The sequence below is a fragment of the Pelmatolapia mariae genome, linkage group LG1 (genome assembly GCF_036321145.2).
Source record: "Pelmatolapia mariae isolate MD_Pm_ZW linkage group LG1, Pm_UMD_F_2, whole genome shotgun sequence".
Classification (NCBI taxonomy): Eukaryota; Metazoa; Chordata; class Actinopteri; order Cichliformes; family Cichlidae; genus Pelmatolapia; species Pelmatolapia mariae.
Genome location: NC_086227.1, coordinates 19,484,455 through 19,511,738, shown reverse-complemented (window position 1 = coordinate 19,511,738; position 27,284 = coordinate 19,484,455). Strand labels below are relative to the sequence as shown.

At 39.4% G+C, this 27,284-nt stretch overlaps 1 protein-coding gene across 1 annotated transcript in view; it reads left to right on the top strand.

Annotated features, from left to right (window-relative positions):
• fam189a1 (family with sequence similarity 189 member A1) overlaps positions 1-27,284 on the top strand; it is a 107,664-nt gene that overhangs the window by 37,461 nt on the left and 42,919 nt on the right. Inside the window, exon 2 of the mRNA XM_063494451.1 lies at positions 10,823-10,879. Within this exon, the coding sequence (XP_063350521.1) occupies positions 10,823-10,879 (57 nt within the window). The remainder of the gene's footprint in view (positions 1-10,822; positions 10,880-27,284) is intronic.

Genomic DNA, 27,284 nt, shown 5'->3' with positions numbered 1-27,284 from the left:
AATATAGCTTGCTTCTCTTTCAGGTTTCTTTCATAGACTCCTATGGTTTTTAGGCGACTGGAAGAATTTTAACATTAATAATTGCAAACATTTTTAGTTGCCCTGAAATCTAATGAGACTCAACAGTAGTGCAGACTTTTTACTGTAAACATTATAAATTCCACTGTGCAGGATCACAAAAAGATATTTAGTATGGGATGCAGAAAATTAGTAGTGAAGGAGATTGCCTCCCCAACTATGCTAATATATATTTCATTAATATATATTATACTGGACTAAGAGAGGGTGGGTGGTGGACTAAGAACCATCAAGGGTAGCAGCCAGGTGTTAGAGGTTCTTTGAGGCTATGCTCGGGTATGATAGCCCTAACATCAGCAGGCTAATAAGATGAAGCTATAAAGCTTGATTTATACTGCCTCATGACGTATACTTCATATAGCTCCAAAGTTCAGCATCGCAGATCTGAACAGGACTTTCTACAAAAATAACATCTCTGTAAAACCAGAAGTAATATGTCATAGATTATGTAGGTTCATAGCTTGCTCTTTATGCAAATCGTATAGCCAATATTCTACTTTATTGATTGACTAAAAGTAGTTGCTGCACCTTCCTCCAACTCCAACACGGTGACCTCAGTTTCGAGAGCTTTAAGGTATGAGGAGAAACTCAACACAGTGGCATAGAAATTCACCAGCAGAGGGATGCAGAAGCAAAAGCGGACAAGTATAAAGAATCTGAACAGAATCAGCCACTTGCTTGGTGTGTGTTGTAAGCTCTGTATGCATATGACAGTATAAATCGAGCTCAAGGCTGCATTTTTAGAAAGGAAAAAAGCAGTAAAATATGAGATCTTTGCACTCTCAAAGAGCAGACAGTTCTTTTAAAAAGACATTTCCCTCATAGACCTCTGTCTAATCAGCTGCTCTCCACTTCATTAAAGGCCAGTTTTCCTGGACACCTCCTACTCAGTCTTAGCCTGCAAATTCACACATGCCTTCACTTATAGGCGGAGACACACTCACGCAGGGTAAAACCCACATAAATCTATGCACACTGTTTCACGCTTGTATGTGCTGTGTGTCAGATCAGTCTGAGCTAAAATCAAATAAAAGCTCCACAAAGAGCTCAGATGGTTGATTCTATAGAACGACCTTCTTTTCTTGACCAACATAAAGCAAAAGTGAAAGGAAATAAAAGGGCCCGTTTCACTTGAGACAGCAGGGGAGGAACTGATTGAGAGCACATTATATGTTTGTGCGTGTGTGTGTGTGCGTGTGTGTGTGTGTGTGTGTGTGTGTGTGTGTGTCAGGCAGTGCTGTCTCTATTCTGGCTTCTGTGTTAAGTGTTACCATGCATTACAAGGTTTTGACAGTGTGTGTGTGTGTGTGTGTGTGTGTGTGTGTGAATAGGTTTTGGGGGATTCATGTGCAATCTAACATTTCTGAACCGGCGAGGGTCCCTGCTCTTCTCAGTGCAGCTGATGGGAAATCATTATGGATCCTGGCAAATGGCCAGTTTGTGGTTACCACAGCAACCGCGCTGGCTCCATCCATCTTGGCTGTGATGATGTTTGAGAAACGGCCTGCTTTCTAAACCCTCACTCCCGGTAATGGCTTCTTTGATTGGCGCCATGCATAAATGAATAGGAATAGGTCAAGACTGTGATTTAGGTAGAATCCATGGCGGTTTCACCAGTCATATATATTTTTCTAGTCAGTAATATGAGGCCATAAACACCTCCACTGCTGCCTGGGTAAGATGGGAAGTCTCCACTGTGAATATTAGTTTAAAAGTTTGTCTGGTCAGTGTTCACAAAAAGACTAAAGAAAGACTTGTAGCGCAGAAACATGTGGATAAACTCCTAACACACAAACATGCCCCTGGCAGTGCACAGGGGAGGCTGGAATTAAGTGGACTTCACAAGAGCTACTTGGATTCAGGTGTTTCAGAGATGACAAGATGAGACTGAAAGTGTGGTTAAAAAATGATTGGTTGGTCTATGCTTCACAGGAGCTTAGAGGGAGCTGGGAAAGACTACAAAAGCAGTTCTGATAACGGTGATGTCCACTGGCCAAAAAAAAGAATAGTCACCTATGATTGGAGGGATTTGAATTGGCAACAATAAATTTTACAGTAGAGTGTCAGGGCAGTAGCATTTGACTGGAAGCTGAAGTGGTGCACTGGTTTGTCACTGACTGTTGGTCCCAAGTGTGCATTTTAAGCTCTATTGCCTAGGTAGCCCTGTGAAGTATTGACCACCCTACCATATTTCAATTAACAGTATCCTGTCTTCTGATTGCTACTGCACACCTTGAAGTTGAGAAAGGTTTGGCTTGAAAGCCACCACTTTGTTTTGGTAGCTGTTTTTCACCCATTTTCACTTTCTGTGGCCTCTGGTTGCTCCTCGTTGCTTCTTCTTTAGGAGAGTGTTGGTAACCTCAAGTGAAGAGGGCTTCCCACAAATACTGATGAGCCTAAGCAGTTTTGTAGGAAGGAGTGATTACAAATTTCACTTTGTTTCTGCAGGAAATCCCTGATGGATAATGCTGCTGCTAAAGAAGATTCTACAAGTTACCACATTCAAGAGGTTTAAAGTAATTTTGTAAATGTGCTGGGCTGTAGTACAGGTTGATCGGCTTCTGCCGACAAATTGATATTAAAAAAATAGCAAAACAAGTAATGCCCAAACATGCCAAATCACATTGGGAAAAGTAATCCATTTATTTTTCTCTACTTATTCGGGGTCAGGTCATGGGGGCAGAAACCTAAACAGAGCCAGCTGAGAGATCTAATCTAATGTCCCGGTCGGACATGCCCGGAACAACGGGATGCGCCCTAAGTGTTGTTTATAGGCTAAAGATGGGTCATTTTAACCCCTTGCTAGAATTATGCTGTAATTTAACTTTTGTAAATTAGATTTTGTTATTTATCCATCCATCCATCTTCTTCAGCTTATCCAATTCATTGTCACACTGGTGGCTGGAGCCCATCCTAGCCACCACTGGATGAGAGACAGGTTACATGTTGGACAAAGCTGCAAGTCCTTACTATTGTCATAAAAAGTAAAATTATAGCATGCTTTTGCTGTTGTAGGTTAAAAACCAGATTATTTGAACCCATTACCAGGTGGTCACCAGGCAACATGATGATATGATATCTGAGATAGATAAAAACCTTCAGGGTTGCTCAGCCTCTGACATAGATTTTTGTATACTAACCAAACTTTTTCAAAACGTGGTATTACTAAAAGTCTAATGTCTTCTAAACATTCATTCGTCACAGTATATTGTAAAGCTTAACATGTTGAAAAAATCTGTTTATAAGTCCATGCACTTCTCTATTGGATTGAATTGTAATTGTTAAATACTGTTTTAATGTCAAGCATCTGTATGTAAAAACATCCTTTTTACAAGGTTTATGTGTTTGCGATCCTCTGTGTTTCATACTAAATTGAAAATAAAAGTGCAGAATAATAGAAACATGAAGTTAGCAGTAACAATGTATACTGCCAGAACAGTTTCTGCAAACCAAATGGAAGAATTACCAATTAGTCGCTTTTCCCTAGGTTCATTTTTTCTCTTATCAGTGAGTTGTCTGTTGTGTTTTCTCTAATTATCATCAAGGTCAGGTTACAGACTGTGCAGAGCAGAGAAAGCCTGCTATCTTATTTTTTTTAAACTCCTCCTGGGGTGCTCCCAGAACAGCTGGAAGATGCAAGTCCTCCACTGTGTTCTGAAACTGCCCCGCAGGTCTCCCCACAGTTAGTTATGGCCAGCCTGTTCGAGAAGTGACAACCAAGCAGCCGAACCTGTTTTTAAACTGTATTCTGTAGTCGTCCAAACAAAGTGTTTCTCAAAACTTAACAAAATCTTCACATCTGGGACAAAAATAACGGCGAAATAACTGAGAACAAAAGACGGTGTGTTTTATTTTTGACCGAAACACTATTTTTAGCCTCCGTCACCAATGTCAGAGCATGAGATTTTCTTTTAGGTTTGTATGCAGGCTTTGTGCACTGTGCTGCGTTGTGTGCATGGCTGGAATTTGCTGCGGCAGCTACACACTGATTGCTCGCTGGGCTTCTCCCATCTGAGGATCCAGCTGGGCTAACGTGCCTTTTGTCTGTCAGAAAGCTGTTTGAGTTCAACCTTTTCACACTGACTTTGCAAGAAGGTGCTAATCTCTGAAAGGGAATTTCAAGTTATATTTTGCAATGTTTTCTTTGCTGTTGGCCTCAAATGACACGTCCCCCGCTGCAAGTCACTCTGTGTTTCTTGTGACTGCGTGTGTGTGTGTGTGTGTGTGTGTGTGTGAGCGCATGTGCGAAGGTATTAGTCGTCTCCGTCGGAGTATATCAGAGTGAAACATTCTTTCATGGCTGTGACACTGGCTCTTCTCATGCAGCCTTTTGACAAGTCAAAGCCTTACTTTTATCTCTCCGTTCCATTTGTCAGTACACGGTGTGTGCGTCTGTCTGTGTGTCCTTGTTACAAGAGCACGTGGGTGTGTTGTGTGCACATGTCAAAATGCACACATAGGAAACCAGTATAGTTTTACGAGTGTTGAAAAGTTGAACTATTAAGAATTAATTAAGGTTTTATGCTCACTTTATCGTATCACCTGTCATTTAAAAAGTTGTTTCCTGCCGGCTGTGTGTCACTTAAGCTGATATGCTTAATGATCTGAACATCCTGCTCAAAGATTAGACGTCTTTAAATGTGATCCAGCTCCCAATTAAGACCCTGGTTGTTGTTCCTGAACAAATTACACGGTGTTACCTTTTTTTTTTTTTTTTTTTTTTTTCTGGAGGCTCTGGCTCTGATTTCTGAGTAAAATTAATTATCGTTTATATTCCTTAAGTTATTTCTAGTCTGTTTCTCATGATTTGGTGACTTAAAACTTAAAAATAAGCTATCATACAAGTCCAACAATAGTACTAGAGAGCATTCACCTCAGATCCCAGTTGTTTACGGTGTACTAATTTAATTTAAATACCCCTTATTAAGAGTTTCAAGCATCATTTAACCTTAAAGAATCCGCTGCACCAACACATCTCACTGCTGTTATACTAAAAGCTGCTCTGCGGTCCAACCTCAAACCAATTTACTGAAATGACTCTACCTTATCAAGAGTCGGCACGTCTTTAAAACTAATTTAGAGACTTCTGTTTTTAGATAAAAATGTTTTTACTGAGTCATTTGATTGGTCGGTGTTTTGGCCAATGGTTCAGGAATTTTAGATAGAATACCTTCTGGGAAAGAGTCAGTATTTTTTCAGCATGTTAGTGGGTGTGTGGTGCCCAGGTTTCAGTGACTAATGCTGCTAAGTATTGAATGTTAATCTTGTTCTGGACGCAGCCAAGAGGAAAAGCCTCCAGTGACTGACAGCCAGCAAAGCTATCACATGGTTCCTGCTCGCACATCATTTCACTTCTCAAACAGGCGCACAGGTATACACATTGTCCTCCACACACGTCTACACGGGGGAACCTGGGAACGCGTGGAGAGACGAGGGAAAAAAAGAGCTTCGTTCCGGGTACATTCTCTGCTCCCGCGGTGGTGACCATACAGCCATGAGTGTTTGCGCTGTATGCTTGATGGCACACTTGATATCTGCGGTGAAAAGCGTGCTTGAATGCCAAATCTTTTTCTTTACTCCTGATGTCATACCAGTGCAGAAGTGAAGCAGGCCAAGCACATCAGTGTGATAAGAATCACAAACAGAAAGACAACATTTGGAGCCCAGTGCTAAATTCCTGAAGGTAACGGAGTGAAATCATGTTGCATAATTATGGAAATCTGGGAGAGCTGGATAAGTAAGAAGAAACCGCTGGGTGACAGGAGCTCAGTTCAAGCTTGATTGTGCATTGTGCAGTGCATTTGCTCTCTGCAAATGGAGCATCACCAAGCAGAGAGAGAGAGGGAGAGAGAGGAGTCTGTAACGGTGACACAACGTCTCTGGACTCCTTGTCGCAGTGCCTGGCACCAGTGTAAAGAAGGTGAATATACCTGCAGTAACACAAGCCCCTGTCTCCTGGTGCAGTTTATACTAGCAATGAGCAGAGGAGACAGAGCAGAGGCATTATTAGTCCAGAAAGTGCACACACAGTCAGTTTGATGTCCACTGACTGTGGCTGCAGCTTTTTTTTAAATTTATTTATTTTTTACAGTTTCTGTCTTTGTTCAAATACATTTCCAAAACACTTCCTTCCCTGCTTTAATTAACTGTGTACACTTCATTTTCGGTCTGTATTTTCCAAATGGTGTGTAGTAGAAAAACTAGCAGTGTTGATACTTAACAGATGGAAAGTGATGAGACAAAAAAGAGCAGAGAGCATGCAGTCAGATCGAGAGTAATAAAAACCAAATAATAATAGCTTGTAAAGACAGAGGGATGATAAAAGAGTCAGGAGATGCTGGCATGATCGCTAGAGTGGCTGCAGATTGTCTCTTGTCAGCCACAGCGTTGAACTCTGAAGAAAATAATTGTGCCCAGTGGACATGGCAGGTCACAGACTTGGAGATGTCCGAGCTTTACTGCAAGCTTGATCCACTTGAACACTGTATACAAAAGAAGGACATAGCACCATGATGTCTCCCATTGGGGTCTACTGTTTTAAAACCTCAAGTTGAATTTCGGTCGGTCCATCTTGGCTTTTGGAAAACAGCCATCAAACAAACGAGGGGTGGATCTGACTGAGAGACGGACACCGTGTACGCTGCAGAGTGGGTCGGCCCTAAATCACACCCTAAGCGTGACCATAACTTATAAAATGAACATCATGAAGCTTTAAATAAGAGCTCATTATGCTGATGTATTAAATCGAGTTAGAAGTAGCATAAAAAGATAAAACTGAGTATAAAAGCAGATTGTGGCTCCCTTCTTAGCTTCTAATATAAAAGCCTCACCATCTAAATTTGTGAATTTAAAACCATTATTTGTATTTAATCTTTCCAAAACTGTGAACTTACTGAATGAGCAACAAAAGTCCAATGTAATAGAAAGTCTAATGTAGCTGACATGCTGTGTATTGTTGTCCAAAGGCTATTCTTAAAGATACAAAGACTGCACTATTACATAAAAGTTATAGATACCTGAGTTCTTTGGCTGTGGGTTTGATGCATTCATTATGGGTTTAGATTTCTTTGTTTCTGTCTGTCTTTTTTTCTGAATTTGTTTATAACCACAAGATATAAATAAGAAAAAATCATAATAAAAAAAAGACACCTGTGTCCGTGTGTGTCTGTGCGAGTGAGCGCTCAAATGAAATATTGACATCCCGTTCGCCGGGTCCTGTGGGTATCAAGGTGAGCACAGAAGTAGAAGATTGACTAGAAAGTGGAACAAGATGGAGAGGGGAAGAGAAATGAGAAGTCTGGATGGAGCTTAGTGAAAGCGAGTGTGTAAGTGCAGAAATATAGTGCGACTGTGTGGGCGCTGAGCAGCAGCAGCAAGAAATACAGCGATGGAGTGTGATACAGGGAGAAATTGGATAGGGGAAGGTGGCAAAACGTAGAGAGAGACGGTGGATATCGAGAGAGTGGACAGAGGGAAGGAGCGCGGCATGAACGGGGGGAAAAAAAGGAAGAGCATGGTGGTGTTAAATGGAGGGTGAAGATGGGTGAGAGGCAGAGAGGGAGACCATGGACAAATACAGAGCCGAAGGCTATCAGTACCCTTTGTTCACACGATTATTTCGATGATGCGCAAATTCACACCTACAGTTACACGCACTGTAAAAAAATTAAGCCCACACCTAGAGAGAAGTGTGAAAAAAAACATTCAGCGTGTGTGTGTGTGTGTGTGTGTTTTAAGTCTTTTTGGTTTAATCAGACAGCTCATTTAAAAAGGCAGGATTACTTGGATTTAAATCAAAAAGGCACATCAATAGCAGATGGGAACAGAGGAAAAAACAGACATCACAAACGCAATTGTTTCATTTCAGCAGAGGCTTCGGGGTAACTGGTTCCAGGTAGATGGAGCTCGAAATCTGAAAGAAAATCAGTGCTAATAGAGAAACCTGAAGCTCCTGGGAGACACTTTGATGAAGTCATGGCAGCAGCACAACATGCTGCATTTTTAGCATGACCTGCAAAGAAAGGAAACCATCCAAGGATGAACTTAGCCGTGCTAGGGTTAGGAACACGATGGTTCGATGGTCACGGGGAAGAGAAAGCGATGTTTTCTACAGCTGTCTCCCGTGTTTAGTGGTCCATTTTCCTCGGAAGGGCTGCCTGTTTTTTTTGCGCATTTTTATTCATCGCCTCAACCCTGATGTGTGCATTTCACGAGAGCTCAACTCCTTTGATGTTCCTCCTTTGATTCATGCTGTCTGTCAGTGTAAATCTAAACAATACTTTAAACACATCTTTCTGGAATTCAGTAAGATGGAAATTCACTTTGAAAACCTTTTTTTTTTTTTAAAACAACCCCCAAATTTAAACTGGATCAAACAGCGCATATCGCTATGGATTATAGAGATATGCTGAATCTTCATACTGCTGTATTTACCCTTAAACCAGTAGACACCATCTACAAAACGCTGCATACTCTCTACCAGTGTGCAGGTTTACATGTGGTTGTCTCACTGCTCATTTATTTTATGCATACAGCACTTTTTTCTGTCACACACACACACACAGACACACACGCACACTGATGGATGCAAATGCACTTTGACATGAAGAGAGTAGGAGCCAAGAATCTAATCATCATCCATCACAAGCAGAGGCTCTGCTTAACTTATAAGAGACCCCACTGTAGCTGTGCTGATTTGAACAGTGTAGCTTCTGTAACATATAGATTAATAAGGTCATCATTAAAGGTTTTGTGCTTCTGTGTTGGAGTCATTGCTCCAAAAACAGCAATGCATCACTCATTACTAATAATTCTTTTAAAAATAAAGCATTATGTTACATTTCTAGTCTATAGAAACTAGTTTGTTACATTAATTGTGACATTACGTTTATGTCACAGCATGGCCTGAGACGCATTTTTGCATGATTACCAGTCAACAGCAAATTTTAAACTGGTTTAAACTGTTGTCGCCATTGCTTCAGTGTTGTTTCGGCCTTTTTCAGTGAAATATCAGCGCAGGAGCTCAGATAGTCTCAGATTATACAGAGCGAGATGCTGCAACAGTTTGAAAGGATGAGACTTTCTAGAGAAATCCTTAGAAAAAATAAAAGAAACCTCAAGGATTTCTTTGTTTCCTGTTCTCATTACTTCTACTCCTGTACCAGCGCTGGTGCAGAGGTTTGTTTTCTGAGCACCAGTATAAAAGGTGATGGGGGTGTGGTGACATCACAGTTGCCGTGCAACAGAACAAATGCAGTGACCATGAACCAGACATTATATGACAGTCACACTGACAGAAATGCATTTCTTAATAAGAACACATACAACTTCTGTAGGTTTTTTTTTCACAAAAGCAAAGTTAGAAACTGAAAAGTGAGTAAAGAAAAGTGTTTCATCTGCAAAGTGTTCACTGTAGAAACTGATACAGGTAGAACAGAGCTTCAGTGCTACCAGCCTGATGTCTCATCTCTGATTGTTCTGAAGCATCAAGCTTCACCCGTATATGGTTGGGGTTGGCATTCAATTAGCTTCAACATTATTCCGGGTTCACCACCACTAGTTTTGTGTCCCATGCTGTCCCAGATCAGATGGTGTGCAAGCAACAGTGAATAGAGTTTTCTGTCCTAGATGCAGTGTGCACTTTACCATCACATTCTTGTCCTTTTGTGCAAAAATAAATAATAATCTGCGTCTCAGGGTCTCAGTCATCCAGGTCATTGTAGTCTTGAGAGCTTGAAAAAAAGGTGACTGAAGTTTTGTAGCTTTTTAAAGACATTTCACCTCTTCAGAGACTTCTTTAGTTCTAAAACAACAGTGCAGTGAGGAGTGCTCTGACCTCAACGTAGGAGAAACCAAACGGCCAATCCACAAATGCATGGCTCAACATAGAAGAGCCGGCTCAACGGGACAATACTCAGCTGGTCAGGATGCCGGGTTCACTAAGCTTTGTTGGAAGTGCTGCCAGTCTGATGTTGTAAAATAATCTAAAAGCTGCGGCTAATGTTATAGCTCACATGATCAATAGTGGGGATAACGAGATTCAGGACCACCTCCAATAAACAGCTTTCCTTATCAACAGGGAATTGTCTCCAGGCCTGTCTAGATTTTAGACTGCACAGGTGTACCACAAAAACTGGACATAGACTATATCTGCAGATCAGAGGTGCAAAACATCCTGAACTCACTTAAAAATTTCACTTAATAAAGCTTGATGTTGCTTTTATTTGTGGGTTTTTGCATGATGACTTTTTGAATTTTCCCTCTTGTTCTTGTTGTTGTTCACTGGCCAAAAATAGGCTCAAATAATTGTTTTGTAAAACAAAACATCCGTCAAAGTTTTATTGAAGTTATAGTGAAAGCAAACAACCTTTTCAGCTTATTTCAACCACTGACAGCAGCTCAATCAAATGAACAGTAAGAGCGCAGTTTCCTGTGTGGAGAACTGAGTGAGTCACGCTTGAAGCCAGAAACAAATTAGAATAGCTTTTGAAATTCAGATTTTTCAAAGTGTGGCATCACATTTATGCACAGGAAAGCTCATTATGTTTCAAAACACTAAAACACACAGAGAGTTAATGTCTGTGATTTTGCCTGAGCTTTGTTGGAAGCTGTTGTAAAATAATCTAAACAGTGTGACCACATTTATTACTGTCCCATCATCTCCATCAGTGGTTTTTATATGTGCTTTGATTTCATATACGTCTGAGTATTCACTCTTATAGTATCTGTATTTTTTCTCCTCTAGGTTCTGCTCTCTGGTCTCATTGGAGTGGTGTCATGGAAGAGGCCGCTCTCTCTTGTGGTGAGTGTCCTCTGAACGCCCACACTGAGCCGCTAACCTGACAACTCTGAGCAAAGAAATAGTACCTTAGGGGGAGTCTTTTATTGTCATAATGGTTACAGAATGTCCTCTCCTGTCAGGATCAACACATGTAGAAAAGTAAACATATCACAACCTTGTCAGAGAATTACGCTTTTCTGTAAGTGAATCAGACCCATTTTGAATTCATGAAAAGTAGCGCTGAGTTTCAAAAAGTTGTATCATGGTATTTATTATAATTCTTAAGTCTCCTTTCAGTCAGTTTACAATGGTTGAGTATACTTTGAAAAGTATGATATGCATAAAATAATATATAAACAGTTGAATACAATCATAAAAATGAAATAAAATATAAATAAAAAGCTTTTTAGTTTCATATAACAATACTTTTTGGCACTTACATACAGGAAATACAGGAATCCAAGTATTCAGGAAATACTAGTAATGAGAGAGATGGAAACAGACGGGAACCAAAACACAGCTGAAAACAGCCAAGGAATCAGTGATGGCAGGGACAGCAAGAAAAGGTAGACACATGAAGGAAAATGGAGCCTTTCAAGGTAAAATCAGGAAGTAACCAAAGAAAGCAGGCAGACAAAAAGACTGAACAACCCCAAACCAAAGATAACCCAAAACCGGCTGGAGCGGGCAAGCTCCATTTTGCATAACTATTTTTAAATCCCTGTAGAACCGGAACCACGTAAGCTAGCACAATAATTTTTTTGGCACATGAAACTGGAGGAGTTGTACTTACATCTTATGCCATCAGCTTGTCCTAAGTCATGGTTTCCTTCCACATATAGCTTTGCAAAAACAGCATTAAAAGCACTTGCAGCAACAAAAACATATTATCCCAGAAACACACTTTGCAGATCCGATCAGCTGTTCATAACACTTCCTATGTTGGAATAGACGTCAGCGTGAACTATTGCCTGTCCACCATTACCTGGCCAAAACCGGAAGTGACGTCATTTTCGCGGAAAATGTAGTTTTTTACCTTCGGGGCCTTATAAGCCTGTACTGGTGTTTTTAAAAGTCATGTTTGACTTCATGCTTTTCTGAATAGTTTCTGGGATTTTTAGAACTCAAAAGGCACTACTGGAAATAGTTTATTTTGATGCACATGCTGTTTTTTTGCAAATTTGCATTATAATATTTATTTTCATTTATTTTTGTTTTTCCAGCAGTATATAAAAAATAAAACTATGAAGACACTCAAAATAAATTTCCTGTTGTTCGAAACTATTTTGTGCAACTTTTTTGTATTTACAGTTTTGAGGGATAAACCTCTAAAATTTCTCTAACTAGAAATATATGTAAAAAACAAAAAACAAAAACGATTTTCAATTTTTTGTAGTTTATTGCTCTTTTTTGCAATTTATGTAGTTATTATAGACTTAATGCATCAAAATTTGGGCTATAACGGTTATATTGATGTATAGCAACTTGAAATGCTCCCACAAATGGCACTACAGTATGTAAAAATATAAAGATAACTCTGGCGGACTTGGTTCTATGGTAGGTCTTTAAAGGGTTAATAATAAGCTGCTAAACTTATAATAAGCTAATAAGGCAAAAGTACCCCAAAACACAAACAATGTGGCTCAAACACAAATGAGTCCTCAAAACTAAAAAGAATCATAAACTCTCAAAAAACTCAAAAACCATGAAATAATCACTTTGATACTGTAAAGAGCAGCTTTGAAACAAAACGATTCCTCCAAATGTTGTAGTGAAAATTGTTCTGTGGTCAGAAAAAATACCTGCTAGCTTTGTAACACACTGTCTTTCCCTCACCTGGCCCAGTGTGGCTGTGTGTAGAGGATCTCTGGTCCAGGACAGAAGCAATGGAACCAGAAATGACTACAAAACAAATCTCATCTTATAAAACCAAACCTTCCAAACAGCAGGCACGGCTCCTCTGCTGTTATTTTGGAGTGCTGCTTTTTTTTATCCTCCTTGCTTTTCCCAGCTACTAACACATTCGTGTTAGTGTTGTAAATTGTCCCCGTTTCACTATTTATCTATTTTACTGTGACGACTGCATATAACTGAATGTTAGCATCCTAAAGCTGGAGTGAGTTTTTTGTCTGTTTGCTGCTATTGCAACATTAGAAAAATTGACATTATGTATTGAAGATCCTTGTTTTTCTATAAAGAAAAAGATTAGTTAATATTTGATTTATGAGTAATGAAATTATAAATCATAATTATCTTTAGAACATAGAACATGTACATAGAAATACAACAATAATCAGGTTTGTATTCCAGCGGCACAAATGCAAGTGTGTCTCGTTAAAACTGTGACTGATCACATTTGCACAGATGGAAACTGTGTTCCTGATTTTTTTAAAAAGCAAAACATTTGGTAGTTCGATGTCTGGAGCACCAACCTCTGTGGCTCAGATAATAATCTGAAAATGGGGAAAAAAGGTGTTTTTATTTTTCCTTTTTTCTGAAAGGCAGCTCCATGCTGGAAAACTCCAAAGAAATAAGAATTCATACAAGTTTGTGTTACCCTTTACAGAAAAGCACTCTGGCCTAAACCAGAATAGAAGGATAGGTAGGAGGCCGTGGTGCACAGCTGAGAAAAAGGACAAAGTACACACAGAGTTTGTGATGTGTGTGTTTTGAGAAACACACACATCACAGGTCCTAAATGGTACCTGCAAAACACCGGTCTCAGTGCCAGCCTTCTAGGCAGAGTTGCAACGGGGAAAAAAGCCACTGAAAGGAAAAGATTGAGATGGTTAAAAGTACACAGATACTGAAGGACTGATGGGTATAGGTTTTATGTTTGGGTCACTAATAACAACTTTTGTTAGAAGTACAGCCAGTTAAAGGTGCTGCAGGAGTGCTTGACACCATCTATCAAGCATGATTGAGAAATGTCTTGATTTAGGAGGCTTTGGTAGTGGTAAAGAAAGAAAGATTTAGGGTGTCATGCCATACCCTCTCCACGCTGCTGAGATTGGAGGAAGAACAACACTGGAAACTCTGCAAGAACTATGAGAGGAAGCACTCTGCTGGAATTCTGTCTGTAACACAGTGGCTAGAAATAAATTTCAACCCTACTGAGATGTTGTGTGTATAAATTTCTCCAGATTACCCCAGCATACTGAAAAACTGAAGGTCTGCAAGGCTTTGTTAGCAGCAAAGGGTGGATTCTTTAATTGTTTTAAATAAAAATCTCATGCATGTTTATATTACAAATAATTTGCAAACCGCTGTTTATCAGCTAATAAAACGTCCTCACATATTTAGCGTTATCGCTGAAGGCGCCAAAAAGATGCTTAACGCTGTCATCTCAACCTGTTAGTACATTGTGACAGAGTCTGTGACTCCACACCTTCTTGCTGGTAGCGCTTTGTGGCTTTGCCACAGCTGTAGAAACTGGAGCTGTCGGAGAACACAGTTTCAACTTTAGTGCATGTGCGCACGGTTGTGTCGAACAACCCCGTGCGTTGTGTGTTTTCACAGCCGCTGACCTGAAAACATCACAACCAAAGTCAGAAGTCTTAGCTCTTTTCGCTTTTCCTGTCAAAGTCTGTGCAGATAAAAATAAATAAATAAAGATCAAATAAAATAAAAAATAAATGCTCTACTGTGTGACTCAGCCCAAATGTTTGTCTTTCTGAACTCAGACCATGGCATCAGAGGACTGGTGCATGAATTTATCTCAGTGCCACGAGTGGAGTTTCCACACTTAAGAAGAAGATAAATGTAAAACTCATTCTATTGTTTTTGAAAAGGGATGAAATTGTAAATTTCTACAATGAAAATAAATGCCACCTTGTTTTGTTGTTGGTCGCACCCCTCACAAAGACAAGAGGGAAATAATTAGATGTCAAATCCTTTCAAATGCTCAAATCAAATCCAAATAATAGTCTTTTCTGACTCATCATTCAGACAATGTATTATTCATCATCGCCAACAATCACTAAAAACTCTTCTCAGAAGGTGTCACTTCTGTTTCCACACTGCAGACACCCAAACGCTCCTCTTAGCTAAGTTAAGAGAAATGTTCTAATTGGAGGCGCATTTTAAAACTGTAAGTGGTTATTCTTAGGATTGTGAGTGGTATTTTTAAATGTAGCTAAATCGCTCTGTATTTTTAAAGATGCACACAGATCCTGCAGTACTGCCTTACCTCTGAATTTTAAGTTTCCTTTAAAGACTTTAGAAACTATTAGATGACTGTCGTGTTCTTGCTGTAGGCCTCATACCCCGTTATCGTGATACAGTGCATAACAAAAATCCTTCTTTCCTCTCCTTTAAGACATGCAGGTTTATTTATGATTGATGACTTTCTGTCCTTTAAAGTCGAGATCAGGTTTCGGGTACGGCTCATGCTAGAAGCCCCTGTCCAATTCTATTTCATACTCCCTTAATGCCATAAATAATCTCATCTCATTTCTGCAGCTTTACCCAGATCACCTGCACCCCTCCCCCTGCTCACTGCATACTTGTCTCTCACCCTTTGGTTTTATCACCTTGCGTCCCCGCTGCTTATATCAGCATCCTCTCTTCACATTTCCCTCCCCTCCATCTTCCATCACTGAGGTGTTCATAGAAATCAGTCACACTTTGTGCTCTGTAAAAGAGTTAAATCCTCTTATGTCTGTTTTCTTAAAAAGCATGGCCAATTTACTGGAATAATCTGTGCATGCTAGTGTACAGGGGTGTCAGTTCATGGTCGCTGCTTTCTGTCTTGAGGGAAGTGGTCCAGTAATTTCTTGTTTTTAAGACTGTTACTGTAGCATCCAATGTTCAGTTCTGACAGGCGAGCTTTTCCGTTTCTGGCCTGGACCCAGTGATGACTGGCAGGTGACTAATACACCGGCTGGACAAGCTCAGGCCTGGCAACAATGCACCATCCCATCTGCCAACTGTGGGTGGTCATGCTCTGCATCGTGATTCGTAATGACTGGAGTTTCTCCAGACTGTTTAGGCATATCTGTTAAATACTTGGGTTTCTAAGCTGACTTCTGCCAGATTGGTCTCTGAACACAAGGTCCAGGGGACAATTAAATGACCTGGAAAGTTTTGGATTTTGCTTTGCAAAACAATTCAGAAAACAGAAGATTAATCTGGACCAAAGGAGAAAGTATTTGGAGAAAATATATCTGCAAAATGATTATCTTTTAGTGTTGAACAATTGATTGGGCAAAAGAAGATGCAGTAGAGATTATAGTATATAAAACACACATCAAAATCATTTGGTTTTGATGGTCTCTCCTACCATTGACTGACCCTGCAAGTGCTAACCCCAACTCCTGTTTGTCTACACAGACACTAGATAAAACTTCTTTATGTTTCAGTGTTAGTTGACCCCAAACACTCAGGGCCAAGCATAAACACAAAATCCTTTTAATTCTGTATTTGTGTCCAGGACTGGGGACCATCTTAACTACATTAACAAATGTTTTCTAGTTCCAATTACAGCGTATATACTTTGTTATCACAAAGGCAACCACTGCCAATAATGGAAATTAGCTTTTAAAAATTAAAGCAAAGTAATGAGAAATGAAATGGCATTAAAATCACAGCTGTTTGGATCCCACCAGAGAAAATGTAGAAGTATACTTGGTGGCAGTTTCCTCCAACTTGCTACTAAGTATCCACCACATAGTGAGGTGTAGTGAGAGAATGAAGAGGCTAAAACAAGATTACAAGAAATTTAAGGAGTACAGTGATGTGATGGTATTGCATTACCAAACATGGGCTGGGTATTACTTTATTTAGGGGCTTAAGTGCAAACAGACCAAAGGCTACAAGTGTACAATCACTTTATTACATAGACCTGTTCAACCACTCCTTAACACAAATATCTAATCAGCTACACAGAAGCACCTCAGTGAATTTAAGCATACAGACATGATCAAGAAGACCTGCTGAAGTGAGTATTTTCCTTCACAATCACCAAAATTGAACCATGGAAGACTGGAAAAACATTGCCAGGTCAGATGAGTGTTGATTTTTGGTGGGACATTTGGATCACAGGTCATAATTTGGAGTGAAAGTAATTAAAGGATGGAAATGATCCATCCTGCCTGGTATCAGTGGTTGAAGCTGGTGATGATGGCTTAATGGTGTGGGTGATATTTTTACGCTTTTGGCCCCTTAATACCAGCTGAGTGTCATTTAAATGCTTCAGGCTACCTGAGAATTGTTGCTGACCATATCCATCAATTTATGAGCACGGTGGCACCGTGTGCCCATCTTCTGATCGCAACTTCCAGCACCTTGTCACAAAGCTCAGTCATCTGAAAAAGAGTTCACTGTCACCAGATCTCAGTCTAATAGAGCACCTTTGATGTATCGTGGAACAGGAGATCCATATCATGGATGTGTAGCTGACAAACCTGCAGCAACTGTGCAACGCTATCATCTCAATATAGACCAAAAGCAGTGTTTCCAGCACCTTGCTCACTCTATACTGCAAATAAATAAGGCAGTTCTACTATTAGCAAGAATGATTTCTGTCCCCTGTGATGTTATTTTTTGATAAAATTGTCATGTGTTAGTTGCGGCTGTTAAAAAGCTCTTTGTATTTATCACAGATATAATAAGTACTAAAAAAAGCCACGTATGAGACAAAAAACATGAAAGAGACAGAGAAAGAAAAGCTTGTGTGTTCTCTTCAGCTCTGACACGTTGCAGTAAAGTCAGCGCGTGACGCTGAGTGCAATGCTTGGGTGGTTGGAGATGGGACGTTTGTATGTCAGAATGGAAAAACAGGTGCACTATTGTGGAGACGTGAGATGTGTTGAATGAAAAATTCTTCCTAGCCTTAGCTTCTCATCTAAATGCTACGCAAAAGATTTATTCAAATAATGCGCTCAGCCGAATGAGAAACATACAGCGTCCACGTTTGAGGGAAATCCCCCTCGTCCACCTTATCTAAAACAAGCAATAAACATTTTCTATCGACTTTTCTCGCTCACTCCAGCCTATTGCATTAAAGCCATGGCAGATTTACTCCACATCACTCAGAGCAAGGAGACAGACAAGACTACCTGCAGTCTTCTGCTTTTTGTGACTGTGATGGATTATGTGTTTAGAGAGAGAGGCGGAAAGACAGAGAATGAATTAGAGGGCAGCAAGTCCTTGTTTGCCCCATCAGAAAACAACAGTGTGATAGTCTGCGCCAAAGAGTGTTTGTCTCAAAATGTCTCAACTTTTATAGTTATTGTTGCTTTGTTGATGGTTTGTTTTTAGTGTAAATGCATACAGTACCCACAGCACATGTATTTTTAATACATAGTTACTGTTTTATCAGTGAGCTTCCTGTGCAATACACACTTCATCATATTTAATCACACTGCTGTTTTATGTAACAATCTGATCTTGGCTAAGCAAGAAGGTTAGTGTCCCTCTGAAGTTAGTGCTACGAGGGATTTACTTTCAAACTCTCTCACAGACACCTAAAGACTGGGCAATGACTCCCTGGCAACCTTCAGTTGCTAGGGAAAAGTGTGTACTCTCTAACTGGTTGGTGAGTGGTTGCTGGAGGTTGCTGACAGCGCTCAGGGAGTGCTGCATTAAAAAGCCTCCTTATGATTGCTTTGGTCATGAGCATCTGCAGTCGACCGCAGTTTTCTTGAAAATCTGTGGAAGCAGAGAACATTTGACTTCAAATCAAATGTTGTGCTTTACTGCAGCAACCAACATGTTTTAAATGGTAAATAGACCTTTTCTTATATACAGCTTTTCTATTCTGCATGAGCACTAAAAGCAGTTTATACAACATGCCTCATTTACCCATTCATACTCACATGAATACACTGGAGAGCAGTTTGGGTTTCAGTATCTGGCCCAAGGATAGTTAGGCATGCAGACTGTTTGGGTCAGACATTTCTCAGGTCCACTACCACTCTGTAGGGACCACTATCTAAACCTATGTGACTGCTATATAAACTCTAGTGCAAAAAAATTGTGCATTACAAAGAAACTATTTTAAGCTGCTCGCTTGACACTAGGGATCACCACATCAGGCAGCTCCACATGTTTGATTTGGAAATTTTACACTAGATTAAATGGCTCACCACGCAAATGTGTAAAAAACCACTACACTATAGAGCCACTAAACTGGTTGTGTTATAATTAAAATAACAACATAAGAAAATGTAAAGATATTGTTTTAAGGGAAAAAAAAGCCAGGGGGTTACTTGTTTTTTTAATGCACAAAACCTCATCCAGCATCCAAAATGAAATCCTTACACACACTCAGGAGTTTATTTGGTAGTAAGAAGTACTGTAAAATGAGAGTGTATGCATTTTTGCATATATGAAAAGCCACGCATAGCTCAGTGGGACTGTAATTATGCAGCAATGAACTGCCAGTAACAATGTTGAAGCCACGATAAAGCACACAAATGAAATAAAAGTAAATTCTCAGAAAGTAAATCTGTTTCTTTTTTTTTTTTTTTTATCAGTTTGATTGCTAAACATCAGTTTGAATACTAAATACATTCCCCAAAATGTGGATCTAAAGGTATAGATCTAGTCTGGTATAGCACCTGCTGACAGACTTTAGTTTGTCCTGTTCATTCATAAAAATTAAGAAGTATTTTACACTGTAGTGACTCCTCTGGTCTGAACTGTAGCATGAAAGGGTTTAAATAATAGAGAGGCCCAGCAGTCTTGTGGTGAAACGGTCACTGCACTTGTGAGGTGTCAGGGGGTAACACAGTCTTACATGTGCAGCTACTTTATGTTCATGTTTCCATAAGAATTGAAGGGCAAGTCGCCCTCGAGTGAGAGCACACAGGGTCGGAGTAGGGATGTAGTGTGGTAGTAGTGTGTCTGAGTGCTTCACCGTGTCACTGACTTTGGCTGCCTGTACCGCAACTATCTGACTCTTGACCTTTTATGTGAAGTGGATACTGTTTTTGCTCTGTTTCCAACAGAAATATATCCCTACTCATGAAACACAGAGCAATGAATGATTAAAGATGCCATTCCCTCTGCCTTTACTGCAACTGTGAACATTTTTTGCATGAATTTGTTTTTAGCTGAATTTTAGCCAAGCTAGCAGTTTAGCTGTCCTTCACTTTGGCCCCAACTGTAATATCTCAGCAACTTTTGTTTGGTTTGCCATAAAATTTGGCACAGACATTTGCTGTGCCCGGAGGATGGAATGCACTGACTCTGATGACTTTTCTCTTTGTGCACTGTCTTTGTGACCACGTTAGCATGCTGACGCTTGCATTTCGCTTAAAGCTCTCCTTTGACAGCCACGCAAAGCTTTTTTTTCCTTTTTCTTTCATGCAGTATTTTGGAGCTAACAAGCAAATATTTACTAAATAAATAACTCTGTAGTTTGATTGCGTTCACCCAGGCGTCACATGCCTCTTTAATAAAGTGGCTAAAAATAAAATTCTCTGCATCTTTCCGATGATTAGTCAAACTTTGACCTTGTTTTGGTATAAAAGCAGCACAGTAATCATACCGATTTCTTATTCTCAGTATTTCCTAAATCAGCTTACTATAATTTTGCAATATTACATTCTATGTAAATGTATTAGTGGGTTCCATTAGAGCAACGCACCACCTGGTTAGAGTTTGTGAAACAAACAGGGATAAATTCTTGTGGGTTTTCATTTGAATTGAGTTACTGTCAGATCCGTTCATGGCTACCTTCCATCGTGATGCATAAATCACCCTCGTCAAAGGTTTATCCTGACATCTCTAAGTGCCTGACCTATACTGTATGCCCAGAGAATTTTAAAGCTGCATTACTGCTGAGAAAATCTTTTTTTTTCTCTGCTGGCCTCATTTTTTTCATTGTTTTTAATGGAAGCGAGAAGCTGTTGTACATTCCCGAGAGTGCTTAACGCTAAGCAGGTTTTCAGCTCTCATAACACTGTTGGACTCCTTGAGAATACTTCAATTATCACAAAGAATAGCCTCAACGAGCACTTATGGAACTGAGAACTGCTATTGTGGCTAAACAGAGGTGTCCGCGAGGGCAAACGTTTGATCTGCACAAAGATAGTCACCTCAGTTTGTGGCGTGGTGAGACTCTCCGATGCATCCATTAACCTTTACGTTGACAGTCTGCAACTATAGCTTTATTTCCCGGCCTCATCCAAGGGAAGTGATAATAATCCCTCTGCTGCCTGCTTTTACAGACTTCTGACAATATAAAACAAGCATTCACACTTGATCTTTAAAGATTAGACTCAGCCATTATGTCCTTTCCCCACATTTTTTGCACCATTTAGCAATGTTTGTGCAACTCCTAACAGGCTAGCGCTGTATCATGAGCACGCACATACTGTACTATACCGGGCAGTTTCATTCATTTTCAGTTTTAGAAACTTAAAAAGGAGTTTATGTTCTGCAACTTGAATTCTGCACTGTCTTTAGAAGCTCTACAGCCTTTAGGCAAAGAAAAAAAAGTAAATACCTTATTTTGTATTTCCCCCGCAGACCTTTATTTAAAACAGTGTGAGGTGGATTTGTTGAGGACTTCTCTACAGAGACAAATGACAGCAAATTCTTCCAAAACCACACACCCAAGTTATCTGGCATGCAAAGCAGTCTGGTGATGCTAGGAGAAAGATAAAGTCTGAAAACGGGAGAAGGTTTGAATTACAAACAACTGCTAAACCGTCCTATTTTCTGGAATTAAGTTCAGACCCAAACATCGCTGTAGCTTTTGTCCAAATAAACCCCACGGCAAACAATTATTCTCCCAGTCTAAGGGTTTTGATTCAAGTCCGACACATCTTAATATAGTGTGTGAATATATAAACAAAGAAGAAGCAAGATAACTGGGCGAATAACTGATTAAGTGATCCTTGGAAAGCAACAAAATCATTTATAACAGCTTATTTATAATAACGCTCACATAGTCGCGTGTTTTAAATTCAAAACGTGAGCGCAGATCAGATTATACAGTAGCACGTTTAGCCTAAAGAGTAGGATTTTGGTAAAGTTTGCAGGATGAATGTCATTTTTTCTGAAAACGGTGGAAAACGTGCTGGTTTACAGGGGTGTTTTGTTGTTTGGGAAACAAACAACCAATCAGCAGCAATATGTATATAAACCGCTTATAAACAGGCAGAGCAGACAGTGAATCAGCTGGCATTTGAGCAAAACCTTCATGAATAAAGATTTTCCTACAGTTTGTCAGGGTAGAGTAAAAATATACCAAATAAAATGACTTTGAATAAAACTGTAAAAGTTAGACATGCGTGTAGCAGTTTCAGGATTTGATGTCCCTGCTTGCTGAACTTTAGTATAGCTTTATTTCACAAATGCATGGGTATGCCCGCATATAGAAAGGCTGTATGTGTGATCTACAGCAACATTTCAGTGACATGTTAATGGCCTTCCTGGGGATGAATTTAGGAGTCCAAGGGAAATTTTCCAGCACTCTGAGCTGTTGTTTTCTTGCAACACATGCACACAGACCTCAAATATGGTCATGAGGGCAGCCGCTTCCCTTATATGAACACATATCAATGCGTTCCACATCTCCAAATATCTAGCTAACGATGCACACAAATCACTAAGAGAACATACACATCATAGCTGTAGACTTTCCATTACGATCACATAACTACAGCCGGGCCAGCAGGACATCGGTGAAAGGTTTTATGAGGTGCTCTCTGTGACAGGCTGTGACCCTGACAGCCCGTAAATATTACTGCCTGTAGCAGATGAAAGGGGGAGGAAGAGAGAGCGAGGGAGAGAAAGAAGCGACACAGTGACTGATTGTAATGGGGAAACAGACATCAGTGGAATGAAGATTTATAATAACCACAACAACATAACAGAATCAAAACTGCATAGTTTGTGAGTGCAGTTTCTTATCATCCATTTAATTAAACGATTAAAATGTTGTGCACAGGCTAAAACGGTGGGTTTGTCCGCTCAGTTTTGCCTTCCAGTTGTTGAGCTTTTTCTGTTTTTTCATACAGACCATAATGGACAAATTAATCCTCTCATTAACAGTGAAATTAGCCCATTAGCAGCCTCTGTTCCTGGCTCTGTTGTAAGCAGGGATTGGTTTGGATGTGGGTTTTTTTTTCCTTCTGAGCCTTTATAAGCTATAAGTAGTCTAACTTAAAGCTTACAGATATTAACGAGACTCACAGGTACATGATGCCAGGCAGTAATTTAAAAACCCATCCTGCTGAAAGGCCAGCTTTAATTAAATCTTTACTTTGTCAATTGGCGATGAGAAACAAAAGCACAATAATGAGAAACTACAAACGTTTGGTTTGTCTTTATTATAAATACTTCATGGCAGATATTTATATTCCTGCTGAGAGGTGATACTGTGACTGCACAGCTTTGCCATTGTGTGAAAATTAGTTTTTCTATTTTTGTCCACATGTAGAAATGTGCAAAGTTATCATTAATGTTACTAAGCCTTCTGCTCGACCATGTCAGGTTTGCATAAAAGATTACAATAGAAAATTTGAGCATTTATTTAATGATTGTTGTGAATTTTTAGCTTCATTTAGCAAAACCTTTTCAAGATATATTTATTTTAATGTTTCATTGCAATTATTGCATTTGTCCAAACTTTAGATCATAAAAACTTTAGGAAAACCATCTCAAATGAGCGATTCATGTGTTGAAAATGAATAGTAGGCACATATATTTTAAAAAATTGTTTTCTGAATTATAACTAGAGTACCATCTGGAAAGTATTTTGTTCTATTTGGATTTGACTGTTTATTCATTTTGGTCTTTATGGTGCAATTTGTCGTATTTGTTCAATCCAGCATGAAAGCTGAATGACTTTTGTGAATAACAATTTCATATTAAAAAAATATTCTACATGCTGTATTTTGCAGTATTGTGAGATTCAGCTACATATCATTTAGAAATGGTCAGTAATTGTCTTTTGTTATGTGAGTGTTTTTTTTTAAGTAGCATGTGCTCAAACTTGCAGGCGTGCTGGACTTTTTTGTCATATTTTAACACAACATTGCTCAGACATTTTTTAATATATCTGTCCTAAATTACAGATCCTGTTTTTTGGTTGTTTTTTTAAGGTAAGAAAGACCAGTGAAATTTCCCGGCTTTTATCATCGCTACAGATTTCAATATCTTTGTTTTCCAACCAAAAAAAATGGTTGGAAAGTTCACAGCAATTATTACAAATGCTCAAATTTTCTACCATGACATTTTTTGCAAATCGGAAATGGTTGAGCAGGAAATAAATGGCTAATTTGAGATGGAATGACCCACAACTTCAGAAATGTTGTTGTTGAATATTAGCAAATACCAGCTCACCTAAACAGGATTAGGCATCGCATCCATGAAAATAAATAAATAAATCCAGATATCAACACCATCTGGTGTTTCTATAACCATCTGAACACACACACACACACACACACGCACACACACACACACACACACACACACGCACACACACGCACTTAACTGATAGTTTCTTTGCCAAGCAGGCAAAGAAACACATTATTGTTTTCATACAAAGCTTATAATCTAGAGTTTATTAATGTCATTTTGTGTTTAATCATCATCTGCACACAAGTTTTATATGTCATGCTGATAAGCTGGGTTTTGCAAAGAGAGAGAGAGTTTATTGAAAACAGCAGTAAAGCTCGTCTTTGGAGAATTTATTGCCACTCCAGATTTTATTTGTCCATATAAACTTTAGTTTTTAGCCTTTGGGGAATTTCATAAATTCAGCCAAGTCATTACAATTCACACTGCAGTGATCTCAAATTCGCTTGCTCGGGTATCCATCAGTAAACCTGCCAGGTTTACAGCAGACCGGAAGAACAGCTGTTGAGATACATCTAAAAATTTAAGATAAGGGCTTGTCTGTCTTACATCCGAATGTTCACTATAGCAGGTTTTGGCATTGGTAACATATCAGTGAGCCCACCTTTAAAAGAAAAACATCATATCAGACAGGCTGTCGCTTTTCATTGACTTCATTCAATTTAATTTCAACCTTTTCCATCCATCCTCCATCCATCCATCCAAACCTTACTGCATATCCAGTCCAGGTTGTGGGAACAGCACTCTAAACAGAGAAGCTGAACCTCCCTCAGTTTAGTTAGTTAGTGTTGCTGGATGTCAGTTCAGTGTAAGCTAAAATCATGTCAGGTGACAGGCAGGTGAGGTCCTGCAGTATGTTTTATGTGTTGCATGTGTTAACAAATGTCTTCCAGTCACAGATTGTTTTGCTGCTACTTTTCCATCTGCCTTGCCTTAGTATTGGTTCCAAACCCTAAAGAGGTTGACGTGTTTTCAAGAGAGGACTTTTGTTGTGATGTGGGTGAGAACTTTGGCCATCTGCAGAAAACAAGAATAATAAGAGCTGATTTATTATCTGTATAAAACTCTGGTTAATTTGTAGAGTTTGATGTTGCATTACTGGTACAGCTGTAGTTTAAAAGCGGCAATAAATAAATATAAAGTCTATTGAAGCGTGTTGCAACATGCTTCTGTGATACACACGATAAGAAACGCAATAAGGATGTCCCATTTTTCTTCAGTAGCATCCCCGCCATATATGCCAATAAATAAATAAAAAGCTTCAAACAACATCAAAGAGAATAGTTTGACAATAGCTGCTTGTTTGTATAGAAAGTAAAAACTATAAAGAAATGTACCATTACTTGTGGAAAAAGAAAAGCAAATAATGAAAAGTAAAATGTTCTGGAAATTCCTCCCACAACGAAGCTCTTATCTAATCTTATATTCTCAACCTTGACCGGGCACAGCAGGCACATCAAGCTTAGAAAACTGTTACAGTCAGTGAAAACAGGCAGTGGTGCACTAAAAATGCTTCAATTCTGTCTAAATCCACGAACCACCGTTTGAAAAACGCCCACTACCATTACCACAGGGTAAAATCTAAACACACGCCCTGATATCAAATAACACGTCAAGTCATTTTGCATCACGCTAACCTTTACACGTGTCATTTCGCATAGCAGAACTTAAACTGTGCAGACGTGAGCTGTAAAATGTTCCTGAAATGGCATGCTGTTTATATGTAATCCTGTGATATAACATAGAAACGCACTGTGTCTGCTAACACACCTCTGTTTTCACAAACACTGAGGTATGAACACAACGAGGTTCACAGAGGTGCACACACATTTAATGGACTGAAAATAAAAAGGAAGAAAGCCTCTTTTCTGTGTCTTGTAATCCTGTTCAGTACCAAAATAAAACCGAAATGGCTCGCCGAGATCACACAATAATAATAAAATCATAGCTGATGAGAACTTCACTCTTGCCATTCAACGCACGACCACACATACAAAATGACGGTTGTGCTCTTCTTTCGGCTATTGTTAAGCGGCACAAATAGGCTCCTCTCTCTTCTCCCTCCACTGGTGCCAATCTCTTTCTATTGCAAATGGTTAGAACTGTGTGTGACATTGCAGCGATTGTGTTTTGGGCAAATAGAGGCATTAGACGCAGGGTCCACCAGTTCAAATTCCACAGTTGACTGAACAACTAGTGCTCTGTGGTCACTTGTCATAGACTTGAGACGTAATTGTGGTTTGCACACAATAATGTCAGCCATATTTCACAGCTGAGTGAGTTGATATTGCAGCATGGCCGCAGCCGCTACTTCACAGCTCTGGCGTTTCTGGATTATACTGTAAGCATAAAGTTGCTGTATAGTCTTCTGAAATTACATTCCCATTCAGTCTTAACTGCAATTAGGTTCAAAGGGAAACATATACCATATGGACAAAAGCAGTGGGCCACATAAACATGCTTTTCAGGCATGGAAACTCATGCCATGAAGCTCCTGGTGCACAGTTTTTATGCTGATGTTAATGCCACAGGAGGTTTAGATCTCTGCAGTTATTGAATCAACAGACTATCCCATATTATTACATCCAAATTTAAACCAGATCTTAAAATATTGGCTGTTTTGTTTCCCTGTAGCTGATAGTTTAACACCAATATACTAAACTTTGTACATTTCCTTAACATTAGCAGGACTATTGCATTTCCCAGTCTGCGGTGAGTTAGCTGTTTCCTTTATGTCCAAAAATAATTATGTTTAATTTGATGCAAACACCATAATACTATGGTTATAGAAGGCAAAGCACCTGCAACAGCCTGAATTGTCTTACGCTGTAGTGAGCTTTCTTCTTTGAGTGCAAGACCCTTTTTCTAATTCATGCAAAATGCACTCAAGCAATCACACTGCTGCATGTAAGGGAGGCAAGAACAAAGGGAATAAACGCTAATAGTAATTCTGTTTCTGTAAGGTACTTTAAGACCATTGCAGTGTGTTTCATTTAAATATATATGCAAATAACATTAACTTAATAGTGGAGATACTCCTAAATTATACCCATGCACTGACATAAAAGGAAAATTTCAAACATCAACACAGAGATGCACAACAGTGCTG